The sequence below is a fragment of the Narcine bancroftii genome, chromosome 14 (genome assembly GCF_036971445.1).
Source record: "Narcine bancroftii isolate sNarBan1 chromosome 14, sNarBan1.hap1, whole genome shotgun sequence".
NCBI lineage: Eukaryota > Metazoa > Chordata > Chondrichthyes > Torpediniformes > Narcinidae > Narcine > Narcine bancroftii.
The window spans coordinates 15673003-15689122 of NC_091482.1; the positions used below are offsets into that span (position 1 = coordinate 15673003).

Here is a 16120-nt window from a genome sequence, read left to right on the forward strand (position 1 = left end):
CATAAAAATCTCCTTATTATTTTCTTTAACTCTTTGAAGAATTTTTCTGTCAGTTGTATTGGCAATGCCTGAAATAAGTATAGTATCCTTGGAAAAATGTTCATTTTAATACAGTTTATCCTTCCTATCAGTGTTAGTGGTAGCTCTTTCCAATGCTCTAAATCGTCCTGTAGTTTTTTCATTAGTGGATTGTAATTGAGTTTATATAATTGGCCTAGATTTTTGTTTATTTGCACACCTAGGTATCTTATTGCCTGCGTTTGCCATCTGAATGGGGATTCCTCCTTAAATTTTGAGAAATCCGCGTTATTCATAGGCATTGCTTCACTTTTATTTACGTTTATCTTGTATCCCGACACTTCTCCATATTCCTTCAATTTCTTATATAGTTCTTTTATTGATAGTTCTGGTTCTGTTAAGTACACTATCACATCATCCGCAAACAGACTGATTTTATATTCCCTGTCTTTTATTTTTATTCCTTTTATATTATTATCTCTTCTTATCGATTCTGCTAGTGGTTCTATAGCTAGCGCAAACAATAATGGTGATAGTGGGCATCCCTGCCGCGTTGACCTGCTTAAGTTAAATTGCTTTGATACATGTCCATTTACTGTCACTTTCGCTAACGGTCCCTTATATAATGCTTTAATCCAATTAATATACTTCTCCGGTAAACTGAATTTTTGCAATACTTTGAACAAGTAATTCCATTCTACTCTGTCGAAGGCCTTCTCTGCGTCTAAAGCAACTGCTACTGCCGGTGCTTTATTTCCTTCTACTGCATGAATTAAGTTAATAAATTTACAAATATTGTCTGTTGTGCGTCTTTTTTTGATAAATCCAGTTTGGTCTAAATTTACCATTTTCGGTACCTGTTCTGCTAATCTGTTCGCTAATAGTTTAGCTATTATCTTATAATCTGTGTTTAGCAAAGATATTGGTCTATATGACGCTGGTGAGAGTGGATCTTTCCCTTGTTTTAGTATCACTGTAATTATTGCTGTTTTACATGAATCTGGTAAGTTTTGTGTCTCATCAATCTGGTTGATTACATCCAGGAGGGGCGGTATTATTAGGTCTTTAAATGTTTTGTAGAATTCTATTGGGAGTCCATCCTCTCCTGGTGTCTTATTATTTGGTAAATTTTTTATTATCTCTTGTATTTCTACTGTTCCAAATGGTTCTGTTAATTTATTTTGTTCCTCTATTTGTAGTTTTGGTAGTTCAATTTTAGTCAAAAATTCATCTATTTTCCCTTCTTTCCCTTCGTTTTCGGTTCGGTATAATTGTTCATAGAATTCTCTGAAGTTTTCCTTAATTTCTTTTGGATTATATGTAATTTGTTTGTCTTTTTTCCTTGTTGCCAATACCGTTTTCTTAGTTTGCTCTGTCTTAAGCTGCCATGCTAGGATTTTGTGTGTTTTTTCCCCTAGTTCATAATATTTCTGTTTTGTCTTCATTATATTCTTCTCCACCTTATATGTTTGTAATGTTTCATATTTTATTTTTTTATCCGCCAATTCTCTTCTTTTGGTTGTATCTTCCTTTATTGCTAATTTTTTTTCTATGTTTATTATTTCCCTTTCCAACTGCTCTGTTTCCTGATTATAGTCCTTCTTCATCTTGGTTGCATAACTTATTATTTGCCCTCTAATGAATGCTTTCATTGCGTCCCATAGTATAAACTTATCTTCCACTGATTCCGTATTTACTTCAAAGTACATTTTTAATTGTTTTTCAATAAATTCTCTAAAATCCTGTCTTTTAAGTAGCATGGGGTTTAATCTCCATCTATACATTCTTGGAGGGATGTCTTCTAGCTCTATTGCCAATAACAGGGGTGAGTGGTCCGATAATAGTCTAGCTTTATATTCCGTTTTCCTAACTCTCCCTTGTATGTGGGCTGATAACAGGAATAGGTCTATCCTTGAGTATGTTTTATGTCTAGTCGAGTAGTATGAGTATTCCTTTTCTTTTGGGTTTTGTTTCCTCCATATGTCCACAAGTTTCATTTCTTGCATTGATTTAATTATAAATTTGGTTACTTTGTTCTTCCTGTTAATTTTTTTCCCCGTTTTATCCATATTTGGATCCAAATTCAGATTGAAATCCCCTCCTATTAGTATGTTCCCTTGCGTATTAGCTACCTTCAAAAAGATATCTTGCATAAACTTTTGATCTTCTTCGTTAGGTGAATATATATTAAGTAGATTCCAAAGCTCTGAATATATCTGACATTTTATCATAACATATCTCCCTGCTGGATCTATTATTTCCTCTTCTATTTTAAATGGCACATTTTTGCTAATTAATATAGCCACTCCTCTTGCTTTTGAATTATACGATGCTGCTGTTACATGTCCTACCCAATCTCTCTTTAATTTCTTGTGCTCCAATTCAGTTAAATGTGTTTCTTGGACAAATGCTATATCTATTTTTTCCTTTTTCAGTAAATTTAGTAGTTTCTTCCTTTTAATTTGGTTATGTATTCCATTAATATTTAGAGTCATATAGTTCAGCGTAGCCATTTTATATTTTGTTTATCTTCTCTTTCCGTTTTTCCATCATTACCTTTCCTCCTTTTCCATTTCTGTTTTCTTATTTTCAACTCTTTACCAGACAACATTCCTACAACATCCAACATTTTCCTTATTCTCCTATTTCTATCTTCTTTATCCCCAATCTCCCCTTCCCCTCCTGAGTTGCCCTTTATCCCTTGTCGGACAACCACATCTCCCCTCTCCATTTGGATTTGCGAATCCACTCGCAAGCGTCAACTGATTTTGCAGTGACCGCTCTTTTCCCCCCACCCAGCCCCCCCCAGAAAAGATTTCGTTTTTATATGTCACAAAGGTCACTCTTTTAGTTCCCTCCTTATTCTCTCTATTCCATTACCTTCCCTTATTAATTCTTGTCTATACTTTCTATGTTTTCCTTTAATTACAGATACTTTCACATATGCCCGTTGTCTCTATTCACTCTTATACCTCTTTGCCCGCATACATATCAATCGTGGTCATTTTTACCCTCCTTACCCGTCTTCATCCCTCAGTCTATTTTTGTCTTTACCCACATACATATCAATCGTGATAATTTTTGCTCTCATTACCCGTCTTCATCCCTCAGTCTATTTTTGTAATTGTTCTGCAAATTTTCGTGCTTCTTCTGGATCCGAGAATAGTCTGTTTTGTTGTCCTGGAATAAATATTTTCAATACCGCAGGATGCTTCAGTGTAAATTTATATCCTTTCTTCCATAAAATCGCTTTTGCTGCATTGAACTCTTTTCTCTTCTTTAGGAGTTCAAAGCTTATATCTGGATAAATGAAGATTTTTTGCCCTTTATACTCCAGTGGTTTGTTGCCCTCTCTTACTTTTTCCATTGTCTTCTCCAGCACCTTTTCTCTTGTAGTATATCTTAGGAATTTTACTACAATAGATCTTGGTTTTTGTTGTGGTTGTGGTTTAGGGGCCAATGCTCTATGTGCCCTTTCTATTTCCATTTCTTGCTGTAGTTCTGGACATCCTAGGGCCTTAGGGATCCATTCTTTTATAAACTCCCTCATATTCTTGCCTTCTACATCTTCCTTAAGGCCCACTATCTTTATGTTATTTCTTCTGTTATAATTTTCCATTATATCTATTTTTTGGGCTAGTAATTCTTGTGTCTCTTTAGTTTTTTTATTAGATTCCTCCAATTTCTTTTTTAAGTCTTCTACCTCCATTTCTGCTGCTATTGCCCGTTCTTCCATCTTGTCCATTTTTTTCCCCATTTCTGTTAAGGTCATATCCATTTTATTTATTTTCTTTTCTGTGTTGTTTATTCTTCTTCTTAAATCATTGAATTCCTGTGTTTGCCATTCTTTAAATGACTCCATGTATCCTCTAACAAGAGCAAGTACCTCCTTTACCTTGCCTATCTTTTCTTCTTCTATTTCCCTGTACTCTTCCTCTTCCTCTTCTTCTTCCTCTAGGTTGACCATCTGTTGTTTCTTTGCTGCCCTTTCCTCCTCTTCTTTCTTGTTTCCATTGTCTTCTGTGGTGTCTTCTTGCTGCAGGTGTTCTGCAGCTGTCGTTGCCGGCTGTGGAGATCGACTCCCCAGCTGGTCCCCCCTCCCGTCGGTGTGTTTTTTTGTATGCGCATCGCGCATGCGCGAGGAGTCGCGCATGCGCAGTTGCGCACTTTTACTCGGCTCTGTGAGCCATTGTTGTAGTTCTCTTTCTACCGACCTGAGGTAGTGGGGTCTTCTCTCCACAGCGGGCCTCTTCGGACAGGTAAGGCCTTCACCTTTTTCCTCCGTTGTCTTCTCTTCCTCTCTTCTTTCCGTTGATTTTGATTTTTCTCCTTTTGTCTCCATCTTCTTTCCACCTTTATATTCACTTTTCTTTAACTTGTATTTCTGTGCCTTTGTATTTTCTCTCGTTTTTCCCGACTTTTCTGGAGAGGGCTGGAGTTCACCGTCCGGCCACTACTCCATCACGTGACTCCTCCCCCCACCGGCATTATTAATGTGGATAGGGGTGCAGGCCCCTATCAGAGTCAATGATCTCCTTCATCTTATTGATGTTGAGAGAGGTTGTTACTTTGGCTCCATGCCACTTGCCTTTCAATCTCTTTCCTCTATACCTTTTCAACATTATTTGACACCTGGCCTACTACTGTGGTGTAGTCAGCAAATTTGAAGATGGCGTTGAAAATGTGCTTAGCTGTACAGTTGTAGATGCAGAGGGAGTGTAGTAGGTGAGTGAATGCATGTCGAGAAGTGCCAGTGTTGAGTGTGATTATGGAGGAGATGTCATTACCCATCTTCATTAATTGTGGTTTTATTGCAGATGGATGCAGTGAAATTGGTCCTGAAATTACAGAATGAGTTTGCTAAGGGCTATGGATGGTATTGAAGCCAGAGGCGGAGTCCAGAAAGAATAGTGCAAGATCAGTGAAAGTTTCAAAAGGGTCCAATGGTCGTCTTCCTTAACTGCATTTGTGTGGCTCTCTTGTATACAGTTTCAAAACCTCTGATTCACCAAGTGCTACAATACACACATAAACAAGTGCAGTCAGATGATAATGAACTTGAAATGTACATTTCATCTCTTCCACTGTCTCTCAAACTTGGAAAAATAATTTCCTTAGCCTTGAAGCAAATATAATCTGTGAGAATTATATTCTCATACACTTACATTTACAGAAACCAGTTACAACAACAACAACATCAATCCTGGCACTTTGCCCCATCTATGTTAACATCTTGCAAATTACAATACAACTTGAGCACTGCAAATGTAAAAAAAATCTTTACACAGTCTACTGATAATTCAAAGTCACTTACTACATTAATCAAAAAAAAATTGAATTAAGTCATTTCATTACACAGCTGAGTTGGAAATAATTGCTGCAAAAATATTCCAAATTTGATTAGTGATTAAATCAACAAAAAAGTTTAAAGTATCCAAACTCTGAAGCGACTAACACCGACACGTCAACACATTAAGTTCTGATCACCGATAAGGATTAGTAGATGCGGAAAAGTTGGTGATTGCCTTTTGCGTGATTGGTGAACTAACTGCTAGGGGTCAACAATTTTAGACTCCCCTATTTTACCTATTTATTGTCCACAATTTTTTTTTCTGCCAGTTGCTTGAATTCCGGATAACTGGGATTTTACTGTAATAGTTATCACATCTCCCTTGCCCTGAGAACATCACAAGAGTTATTTTCTTGAGTTGTTTGCAGTTTGCTGTTGTAGTTTTCCCTTCTTTTACAAGGCATAAATCATATTCATATTCACCAAATATATACCCTAAAACCCTGGTGTCTGGCACCTATGGGATTGGTAGATGCCAGATAAATGTATTTTCTAGTTGCTTGAGATTGCATGTTGAGTGATTGGGGAACCAATAATGAAGTGCACAAATTTTAAGCTTCCGTATTTTTTTTTACCTATTTATTTTCCGGTTATCTTAACGAGCACAGTCCATGGATTCACACACACACACACACATACACACACACACACTTAGTGTCACCTCAGATGACTTTGGAACGTCATGTAACCTGCACCCAGAGTAAAACAAAAATTCTTAGCCATGTGACATTTCTTGAACTTGATCATAGTTACTCACTGTGTTTGGCAGTTTAATCCAGCTTTGAAAAAAAAGTTGATAACATTGTCTATTATCCAGGTCACTGCGCTGTTCATCCAGAACAAGTGCCAGCTCTGTATCTTTTCTGAGATGATTTATTGCAAAATGACTCTTAATGCAAGACTTGCTGACTGAAATGTTTCTCTGATTTGGAAGAATCTGACTGCCATGACCCCCGTCTTCTCTATTGCTAGGTATCTCATGTCAATTTAGATGCTTTATTGATATCCAAACAGTAGCTTGAGTCAGTGAATACTGCGCTTTATTTAAGAACACTCACCTGATGGTAGAAATCATCATCGTCAAAAATCTCTTCATCTCTGTCTTTCAAATGTGCATTTGACTTTGCTTGTGGCACAATCTCCTGTGGAGAAAAATAACCTGTCTGTCCATTATAGAGGTCAGGCTGAGAGAATTCCAACTTTAATAAAGGTCACCATTATTTCACAGTCCAGACACACAATAGATAGTCTGCATATTTTAAATCTTTTTCATAGATTTTACAGCACATAAACAGGAACGTTCATCCCACCTGGCTCATGCCATCTAATCCCAGTTCCTTGCATCGGGCCCGTCTCCCTCTAAGCCTTTTTCCATCCAATTGCACTGGCCACAAAGATATTGCGTCCTGAACACTTTTGGATTTTAGGCCTGCTGATCACTAAAATTGCCATAAAATCCTCCTATCACCTACAATTTTTAAAAAATAGATCCTATTTTTGTGATTTCCTGTCATACTTCAAGCATATAAAAACCACAAAGTGCAACACGTCAAAGAGAATTCATTTTCTGCAACCGCATTTGGGAGTCTTCCCGGCTGATCTCGGCGCAGTCAGTGACGAACAGGGTTAATGGTTTCGCCAGAACATTGCAACCATGGAAAAGCGGTATTCGGGCAAATGGAATCCATCAATGCCAGCTGATTATCGTCGGACACTGACACGAGAGGCATCAGATGCTGAGTACAAACAAAGATCAGCAGCAAAACATTTTTTTTTAAGGTCAGTTGAACTAACACAATGTGTCAGCATCAATATGCAATTAAACTTGCTAAATTCAATAAAAGTTAATTTAATGTTTCCCCAACTTCCTACGTGATACTGCAAATCTGAAATTATCTTTTATGCTCAGCTTGAAGTCGTCTATCATAATCCTCAATTTTTTTTTTTTTCGGGAAGCAAACCTTGTGAAACAAAAATTGCTGTCCAGTGGTACCCGTCTTAAGTGTGGTGATTGTATTTGCCCAAGTGCCTTTTAATCATTGTGATTTTTTTCCCCCCCCATCGAATTTACCCCCCACCTCCACCCTGAAGTTTTTGTACTTGCTGAAGACTCGTCGTATTCCCATTTTTCCAAGGCTGATTCTTCTCATTGGCCACAATTCTGGCAGGGGATTTGTTCCCAGGTGGCATCACTAATTAGCCCTCATGTTCTCCAAGTTCTCCTTTCCAGAAGTGATAAAGCAAAGCCAGTTATACTGTGGAATTAGAGCTCAGATACTTTAACGAGCACAGTCCATGGATTCAGTTTGAGCCCTGCAATAGTCTGATGGCTCACTGCCATATCACGTAATGCTTTTATCTACTGTGTTTGCAGGCAATTGTGATTTGTTTTAAACCCAAGATATTTGCCAGCAAGACAGGATGTTTATTTAAAAATATTCCCAAGTTTAAAGTGCTAACAACAACTGTTGTTTAACCTTCTGATTCAATTCTACCCGATAGAAATCAAATTTAAAAGTGTAATTAACTTTAGAACTCAGAAAGCAAGTTACAAGGTACAGAAGCTGGAAATTTAGCACTTGTCGGCTCAAGAAAAATTCCCTTCCAGGCTCATTGACTTTGTTACACTAATCATGGACTGTTCTGACAGCACCATAGGAGGGAGGACTAACCGCACTATTGTAACACCACTTGTAACCGCGAATATTTATCTACCTTTTTTAATTTAACGTATACTATTGCAGTTGATATTTTCATGAGGTACCTGTTGGGCTGCAGCAAGAAAGAATTTCTGTGCATATGTACATTGCACAATAACCATCAAATTATCAACTTCAAAGCAATATACATTCAGCAGATAATGAAAACAGCGAATTCATACAAATCAAAATAGTTTCAGAATGATGAAAAGAATTTGTTTAATCATGCAATTGTTTAAATGCCTTACTTTGCAAACATAAACATCCACAAAGTATTGTCACAAGTCATTGACCCAACATTTCTCAATTTGTTTCTTGCTCCACAGATGTTGTCCAACCTGCTAAGTATTCCCAGAATTTAGCTTTTTAAAAAAAAATAAACATCCTTACCACTCAAAAATTATCTTATTTTAAATTGCTGAAGGCATTAATGCCTCCAACATTGTGTGGCATGATTTCTCTGATACCTCGATCGTGTGGCCATTCTTCATACAGCCCCTAAACGGGGCTGGTGACTGGAAGAATGAAGCAATCATGTCCAAACCTGCCAACACTCTTGTCTTTCCAGCAGGTGTCAATGGATAATGATCAGCAATAGGTTCTTTCTCTCCATAGCCTGGAGCAAAGAGACAAAGCACAGTGCTTTGTGCCAGCTGAGATCGGTAAACTTAATGCAGGCTGCAACCAAATTTAGGAACTATTTAATAATAGCAAAATACTCCAAATGGCATTTATCTTTTACAATTTATAGGTTAAGAAGGGTATGAGTTTGAAGCATTCATTACCTTTTGTCCACTTATCTTTATATACCTTGCCTGCTTCCTCTCCCATTTTTGTTTATTTAAATCTAGACACACAGCAGGGTTACAGGCTATTTTGGCCTTCGAGTCCAAGTAAGCTACACTCCCGGTATTTTTTTTTTGAACGGTGGGAGGAAACCAGAGTCCCTGGAGAAAACCCACACAGACACAGGGAGAACATACAAACTCTTTAAAGACAGCGCAGGATTCCAACCCCAATCTGATCCTGATTGCTGGCGCTGTAAAGGCGTTGCACTAACTACTCTGCTAACCGTGCTGCCGACGTTCCTAGGAACCCAGTTATGCCATTGCCTAACCAAGAAAACATTTTTTTTTTAAATTGGGGAGAAAAAGCAAAGCTGTCCTCTCAGAACACAGGGCCATAACTCTAATTTCATGACGACATACCGTCTCTCCAGGAACAGATTCTGGAATCTGCTGAGAATTTTCATCCACCTTTCCAAGAATGCTGTAAAAGGACCGTTTAGTCTGTGTCCGTCGCACTAATCTCTCCTTATCCATCATAATCTGTTCGATCTGAGTCAAGATTGGACGCTCAAAAGCACTGAAACCCTGGAATAGTAAAACCAGTGTTTTAAGAATTGGTGTAACAATCCATTTAAAAGCATACTGTTTTGAGATTTTTTTCCAAATTCCAGTTCATTCTTGTTTTTAAAAAAGTCTATTAATGAATGACATACAAGGACACAGAAACACTAGTGTTCCAATACAAATTTTACATGGACTTCTAATCCAGTAATATTAAATATTTAAACCATGCACAAAATTTCACTCAAGCACAATAACATTACAATTCTTGCGTGATATTAGAATAATTTTGTATAAACCAGCAAAAGTGAAATTGGGTGTCCTTCAGTGAAAGTTGGTTTTTTGTTGTCCAGGTTCTTGATCCAGTGGAAATAGTTATCCAATACCTGGCTGTACCCACATAGTCTCACTGGGTTGAAGCTAAGAATCAAACTGTCAAAAATTTTCCAGAACAAAATATTTTGAAGGGAAAACAAATTGTGCCTGAATCATAATCGGCAAATCAAAATGTTAAAAATATATCTGATGGTGAAGACTCTCAATTATCGAAGTAGTCTCCTCTCATTTTAGACGGTTTAAAGGTGGTTGATTAAATGCAACTTCCTGGATATTTACCCCAACATGACCATTGCTTGTCCAAAGGAAAACTGTTGTTGATTTCATTCATTATTGATGTATTGATATTTTGTGCATGTAGTCAGTTTTACAACTCTGAAACAGGTCCTTGAGCCCCAACTTGTTCATGTCAACCAAGTAGTCTACCCAAGCATCCCATTTGCCCAAGTTCAGTCCAACCTTTACTATCTATGTACCTGTCTAATTTTTCAGGCACACATTACAATTGTACCTGCCTCTACAACTTCTTCTGGCAGCTTGTCCCAACAACCCTCTATGTGAGTGTATTATGGAGTGTCACTTTACTGGTGAGACAGGAAAAAGAGGTCGATGGTCACTCTCCCCTGTGCCACTGAATGTCAGATCCACACACAACTGATACCACCTCATGGTTAGTCACCTTATAATTGGTCACCTCAGATTCAATTTCAGATTTATTGTCAGAGTACATACATGACATCACATACAACCCTGAGATTCTTTTTCCAGCAGGTGAGGCAGAATCACCAATTACTGGTAGTGCAAAAATAAATGTACACAGCATATACATGTAAACAAATAAAGAACTGTAAACAGATAATAAATGTAAAGAAACTGACTGAGCAATAGAGAGAATAAAAAAATTAATTGAGTGCAAAAGTAAGTGTCCTTAAATGAGACCCTGATTGATTTTGTTGTTATCGAGTCCGATGGCGGAGGGGTAGCAGCTGTCCCTGAACCTGGTGGTGGGAGTCTTGTGGCACCTAGACCTCTTTGCTGATGGTAGCAGCGAGAACAGAGCGTGTGCTGGGTGGAGTGGATCCTTGATTGCTGCTGCTCTCTGACGGCAGCGTTCCCTGTAGATGTTCTCGACAGAGGGGAGGGTTTTGTATGTGATGTCCTGGGCTGTGTCCACTACCTTTTGGGGGGATTTCCAATCAGGAGTATTAGTGTCCCCATACCAGGTCATGATGTAGCCAGTCAGCACACTTTCCACCACAATTCTATAGAAATTTGCCAGGTTTTCTAATGACATACCAAAGCTCCAGAAACTCCTGAGGAAGTGGAGGCATTGACGTGCTTTCTTCACGATGTCATTAGTGTGTTGCCCTGGAAAGATCCTCAGAGATAGTGACTCCCAAGAACCTAAATTTGCTCACCCTCTCCACCTCTGATCCCCCAATGATCACTGGATTGTATACCTCTAGTTTTCCTTTCCTGAAGTCAACAATCAGCTCCTTGGTCTTGGTGACATTGACTGCAAGATTGTTGTTGGTGCACCATTCAGCCAAGATTTTAATCTCCCTCCTGTGTGCTGACTCATCACCTTTCTTTATACTACTGTGGCGTCGTCGGCAAATTTGTAGATGGTGTTATTGTCATACCAAGCCACATGGTCGTACACGTAAAGTGAGTAGAGCAGGGGATGAAGAACACAGCCCTGTGGTGCTCCAGTACTGATGGAGATTGTGGAGGGGATGTCCTTACCAATCCTCACTGATTGTGGTCTGGAGGTGAGGAAATCTATGATCAAATTACACAGAGAGGTGTTGAGTCCCAGGAGTTTGCTGATCAGTTTTGAGGTGATGATGGTGTTAAAAGCCGAACTGTAGTCAATAAAGAGCATCCTGATGAATGGATCTTGACTGTCCAGGTGTTCCAAGGCTTTGTGTGGAGGCAGTTTGATGACATCCATTGTAGATCTGTTGCTACGACAGGTGAACTGGAACGAACCCATGTCACCACTCAGACAGGAGTTGATCTGCTTCAACACCAGCCTTTCAAAACACTTCATCACTGTAGATGTAAGGGCTACTGGTCAATAGTGATCAAGACAAGTTACTGCACTCTTCTTGGGCACTGGTATGATTGACACGTTTGAAACAGGTGGGTACCATGCCCAACTAGATGAAATATTGAAGATATCTGAGAATACATTGAGTATTAAAAATCTGTGCTGAACAACTTATCAATCAGGAACTCTGTCTGGGCCAGATACTTTCCTGATGTCACAAGGCCAAGTCAGCCCTTTGGTGCCAGGTACAAAACCTGATCATGTTGTCCAGTCACGCTCTTTCTTCTTTGTCCTCGTGCGGAGGTAACTACCTGAGCCACTGGGGATCGCAAAGAATGCTGGAGAACTAACCAAATGAGAAGTAGGGACTCCCTTTCGCATGAACCTCAAAGGAAACCATTGCGGGTCATCTGATCTAACTTGTAAATAGCTTCTATAAGTTGAATGCTGTGTCAGCTTGCCAGGGGAAGGGTGGTGGGTATTCTTTGTTTTAACCCTCTGTAGTTATAGTTCAGACCATTTATATGATATCGAAATCAGTTTGCAAGCGTGTGTGCTTGTCTTGTACTGGTTCACCGTTATAAAGTTCACAGTTACATACCACCATTTGTCCAGGTCTGTCACTCTCAATCCTTTGAATTTGTTCCACACCTCAATGAGAAAGGTGCTCCTGAGGACCCTTTTAAATCTTTTACCCCACCCATACTTAAACATTTTCAGTTCTGTAAAATAGTTTACAAACTATAATTCAAAGTGTAAAATAAGTCACAACTAACACTCATTTACTTATTAATATTTGTTTGGAATTTTTTTAGCAAACTTGCCAGTAAGCATGCAGACAATATGCTTCCTGGTGCTAGAATTAGAAGGTAACTTTGAAAACAGCCACAAACTAACCTCTCGTTTTCAGAAAATGTCAAATTCAATGCAGAAAGACAAAAATCAATTCACCTTGCCCATTTTTCCCGAAGCTAATTTGGTCTTTTCATGCCATTTCTGCAACGTGCTGTTCCGATAGGTTTTGAAGTCAGCAAACCGCTTGGCCATGAAGTCCGGGTATTCATCCATTTTCAACTTCCTTTTCAATGGTCGTTTTCTCCCCTGCACTCCCTCGATTTCTTTATCGCTTGGAGCCTCATCACTGGAAACAAAGAAGTACATTGAAAAGGTCGACTCTTTTATTTGCACAAAGCATGATTGCACAATACAAAAATCACAAATCTGGACAATTCTTGGTAATGCCTTAACATGGCCAACATTTTGCTCCTTAGTAAAGTTTTGAGAGTGTAATCCTTTTATTTATAACTTTAAAATTAATATAAAGGATATTTTAAATAATGATGTTTATTGCCTTATATATTATACAATGTACATATACACTGAAATTCTTACTTGGTGTAGCTAAACAGGTATTTGTAAATCAAAACATAGTTTAAAAAAAGTCAAATGCACAAGATAGTTCAGAAGTGATAGTGGAGGCTGGTACAATAGGGACATCCATGTGCTTATGGATGTGAGGTAGGGAAAAATTAGATTATTGTGAAGTAGGTTTACATAGGTCGGCACAACACGCTGAGGGACCTGTTCCGTGCTGTAATGTTCTATGTTCTACAGTAATCCTAGTGCTAAGTAAAAGCGACTTCAAATAGTGCAGTCAGTCCTTGTGTGCCATCAGAACAGTCATGATTAGTTTACCAAGGGGAGGTTCACGAGTCTGAAAGCTGCTAGAAAGAAACTGCTCTTGAACCTAGAGGTGCTGGTCTCCAAGCTTCTAGACTTTCTGCTCAAAGGTTGCACTTTCATTTGAAGAGTTTATCATTTTTATTTACTGATCTGGGATTGACAGGATAAAAAGAAAATGTCATTTATCTGGGAGAATCAAAATTTGCATTTACAATAAAAGCAAAATTTGCTTTTACTTAGCACCTATTACTGTTAGAAAATTTGTGGAAGTTGTTTTGTCACCTGTAACTCCCAATAGCTTCACAAGCAATGAGTCAACATCCATCGCATTTAGACAGACGCTTAAATCAACAAGGCAGAGAAGGATAGAGAACTAGTGCAAGCAAATGAGCTTAGTGAAGCTGACTACAAGATCAGCATGGAGATAGAAAACAAAAAGGCCCAATTCTGTGCTCTACAATTCTCTGGCTATTTTCCCAAGGAAATAAGCAACACTAATCACTGTCAGGTCCTAAATGTTTAAAGGGCAGAGCGGTTCGCGCAATTCTGTTACAGCGCCAGTGATTTGAATCCAGTGCTGTGTGTAAGGAGTTGTTTGTACATTCTCCTCGTGCCTGTGTGGGTTTCCTCCGGGTGCTCCAGTTTCCTTCCTCCATTCAAAAACGTACTGGGAGTGCAGGTCAATTGGGTGTATTTGGGCAGCATGGACTTGTGAACTGCAGTGAATGTTGTTCACACTGCCAGGAAATTCTGGAAAACAAAATGTGAGGTTGGGGAAATAAATTGTTGTTTTGGGGTTGTAGATTATATTTAGTGACCATTCCTGGTAGCTTGACCCGGTGATGGTGGGGGTTAATGCAATCACCAGGGAGCTTTAAAAACAAAAAGGAAAATGACCAAATTGATAATGTAACATTGAAGTGGTCGTCCATATAAAGTTGCTGCTCTTCTGGTAGGAAAGTAGAGTGCAAAGAGGAGGGAATTGCTGTTGAAAGGGTTTGTTACCGTGTCTAAATTTTAAAAATTAAACAGGAAATAATTAAAACTAATATTTATCCAAGAACAAAAAATAATTATATATAATTTTTTAAAACTGTGAATTACTTGGAAGTTGTACCACACTTGGAGGAAAACACTTAAAACAGCTAAGATTTGGCATCCACAAAATTCTTCCTGAGTGTTGTATAAATCTATGAACTTGAATTCACCACCATTTATTTTGATAGCCACATAAAGGCAGTAAATTCACGTCTATTGGGACTGTTCTTGGACTGCCAACACAATCTTGTCGACTAACTCCCAATGGCTTCGCAAACACCTGCTCAACATCCACTGCAATTAGGTGGAATACAATATTGGCAGTGCTTTGAAAGTGGCTAAAATATCCCATTATCATCTCACTTACATTTCATCACCAGGCTTACCTATCTGTCTCTGGATTCCTGCCACTGACAAAGTGTTGCGTGTCAGGATGCTGGAAAAGTAGTTCATCCTGAAGCTCAACTTGTGACCTCAAGAGTGCCTTCAATGCTTTAGAGGCTAAGGAGAAAAGCATGCATGAAGTTTATACATTACACTTTATCTGTATTCATTTTATATTTTAGTCACTTCAGAGATAACCCCATTTGTGGGAAAAATATGGAATTAGTACATCATTAAGATACTACTGATTAAAAGTTACTTAGTGTCCCAAAATTGGCATCAAAAGTCTGGAATGGTAATCCATCTTAAAGCCAATCACATAACAGTAAACTGGTAAGAAAATGAAAGCTTCTAAATATGTAATAAAGACATTATTGCGTCATCCATGTTAGGCCTGCATGGAAGGCACAGATTACACACAAAAACTGCACCATCTTTGTGGTAAAAGTTTATTTTCCTTATTCGTTATGTGCATCAACGTAACACTGCCAATAATTACATCCATTCTACAATAATAGAGGGGGTGGGTGAGGTCTGGGTCTGATGGTCCCAGGGAAAGTGCACGCATGATACATCGCCCCTCTTTTCTCAGTGTAGTGATCACCACGTCCGGCTTGCCAGGCAGGAGGTCACTGCAAATGGCCTTGCTTACATTACTGGATCCGTAGCAACACCTCATCGTTCCTGTCCCCCATTTTCACTGAGTTTGCTACATCACAGGGTGACTGAGTGTCTGTCAGTGTTACTGGATGGGTAGGCTGGGCTCATTAGCCTTGGTTAGCAGCCAACCTAAGAAGGAAAACTCTCATTCCAAACCTTGGCAGAAGGGGTTCATTAGCCTCATCAGGCAGGTTTCAAACAGCCCCCTTAAATTCACATTCTACCTTCAGCAATCCTTATGCCATTAGTGCTCTGCGATTAGTAAGGGATTGCCATTGGCCCATTTCCTTTGGAGTTATAAAGCCGTGCACATAACGAGTCAATTAAGTACGATTAAAACAGTGGTTTTCAAACTTTTTCTTTCTACCCACATACCACCTTAAGCAATCCCTTACTAATCACAGAGCACTTATGGCATGGGGGATTGCTTAAAGTAGAATGTGAGTTTGGGGAGGGGCAGTTTAAAAACTGCTGATCTAGGAGAACATTCCAACGTAAAACCTAGGACTCAAGACTGTCACTGTCCCAGCAGATAAACCCTGGATGTTAA

At 38.8% G+C, this 16120-nt stretch overlaps 1 protein-coding gene across 1 annotated transcript in view; it reads right to left on the reverse strand.

The window, feature by feature from the left end:
• The window catches only part of aatf (apoptosis antagonizing transcription factor), a 129461-nt gene that overhangs the window by 60956 nt on the left and 52385 nt on the right, over positions 1-16120 (reverse strand). Inside the window, exons 5-8 of the mRNA XM_069911760.1 lie at positions 14913-15027; positions 12757-12946; positions 9276-9440; positions 6427-6510 (exon numbers count right to left, since the gene is read on the reverse strand). Of these exons, the coding sequence (XP_069767861.1) occupies positions 6427-6510; positions 9276-9440; positions 12757-12946; positions 14913-15027 (554 nt within the window). The remainder of the gene's footprint in view (positions 1-6426; positions 6511-9275; positions 9441-12756; positions 12947-14912; positions 15028-16120) is intronic.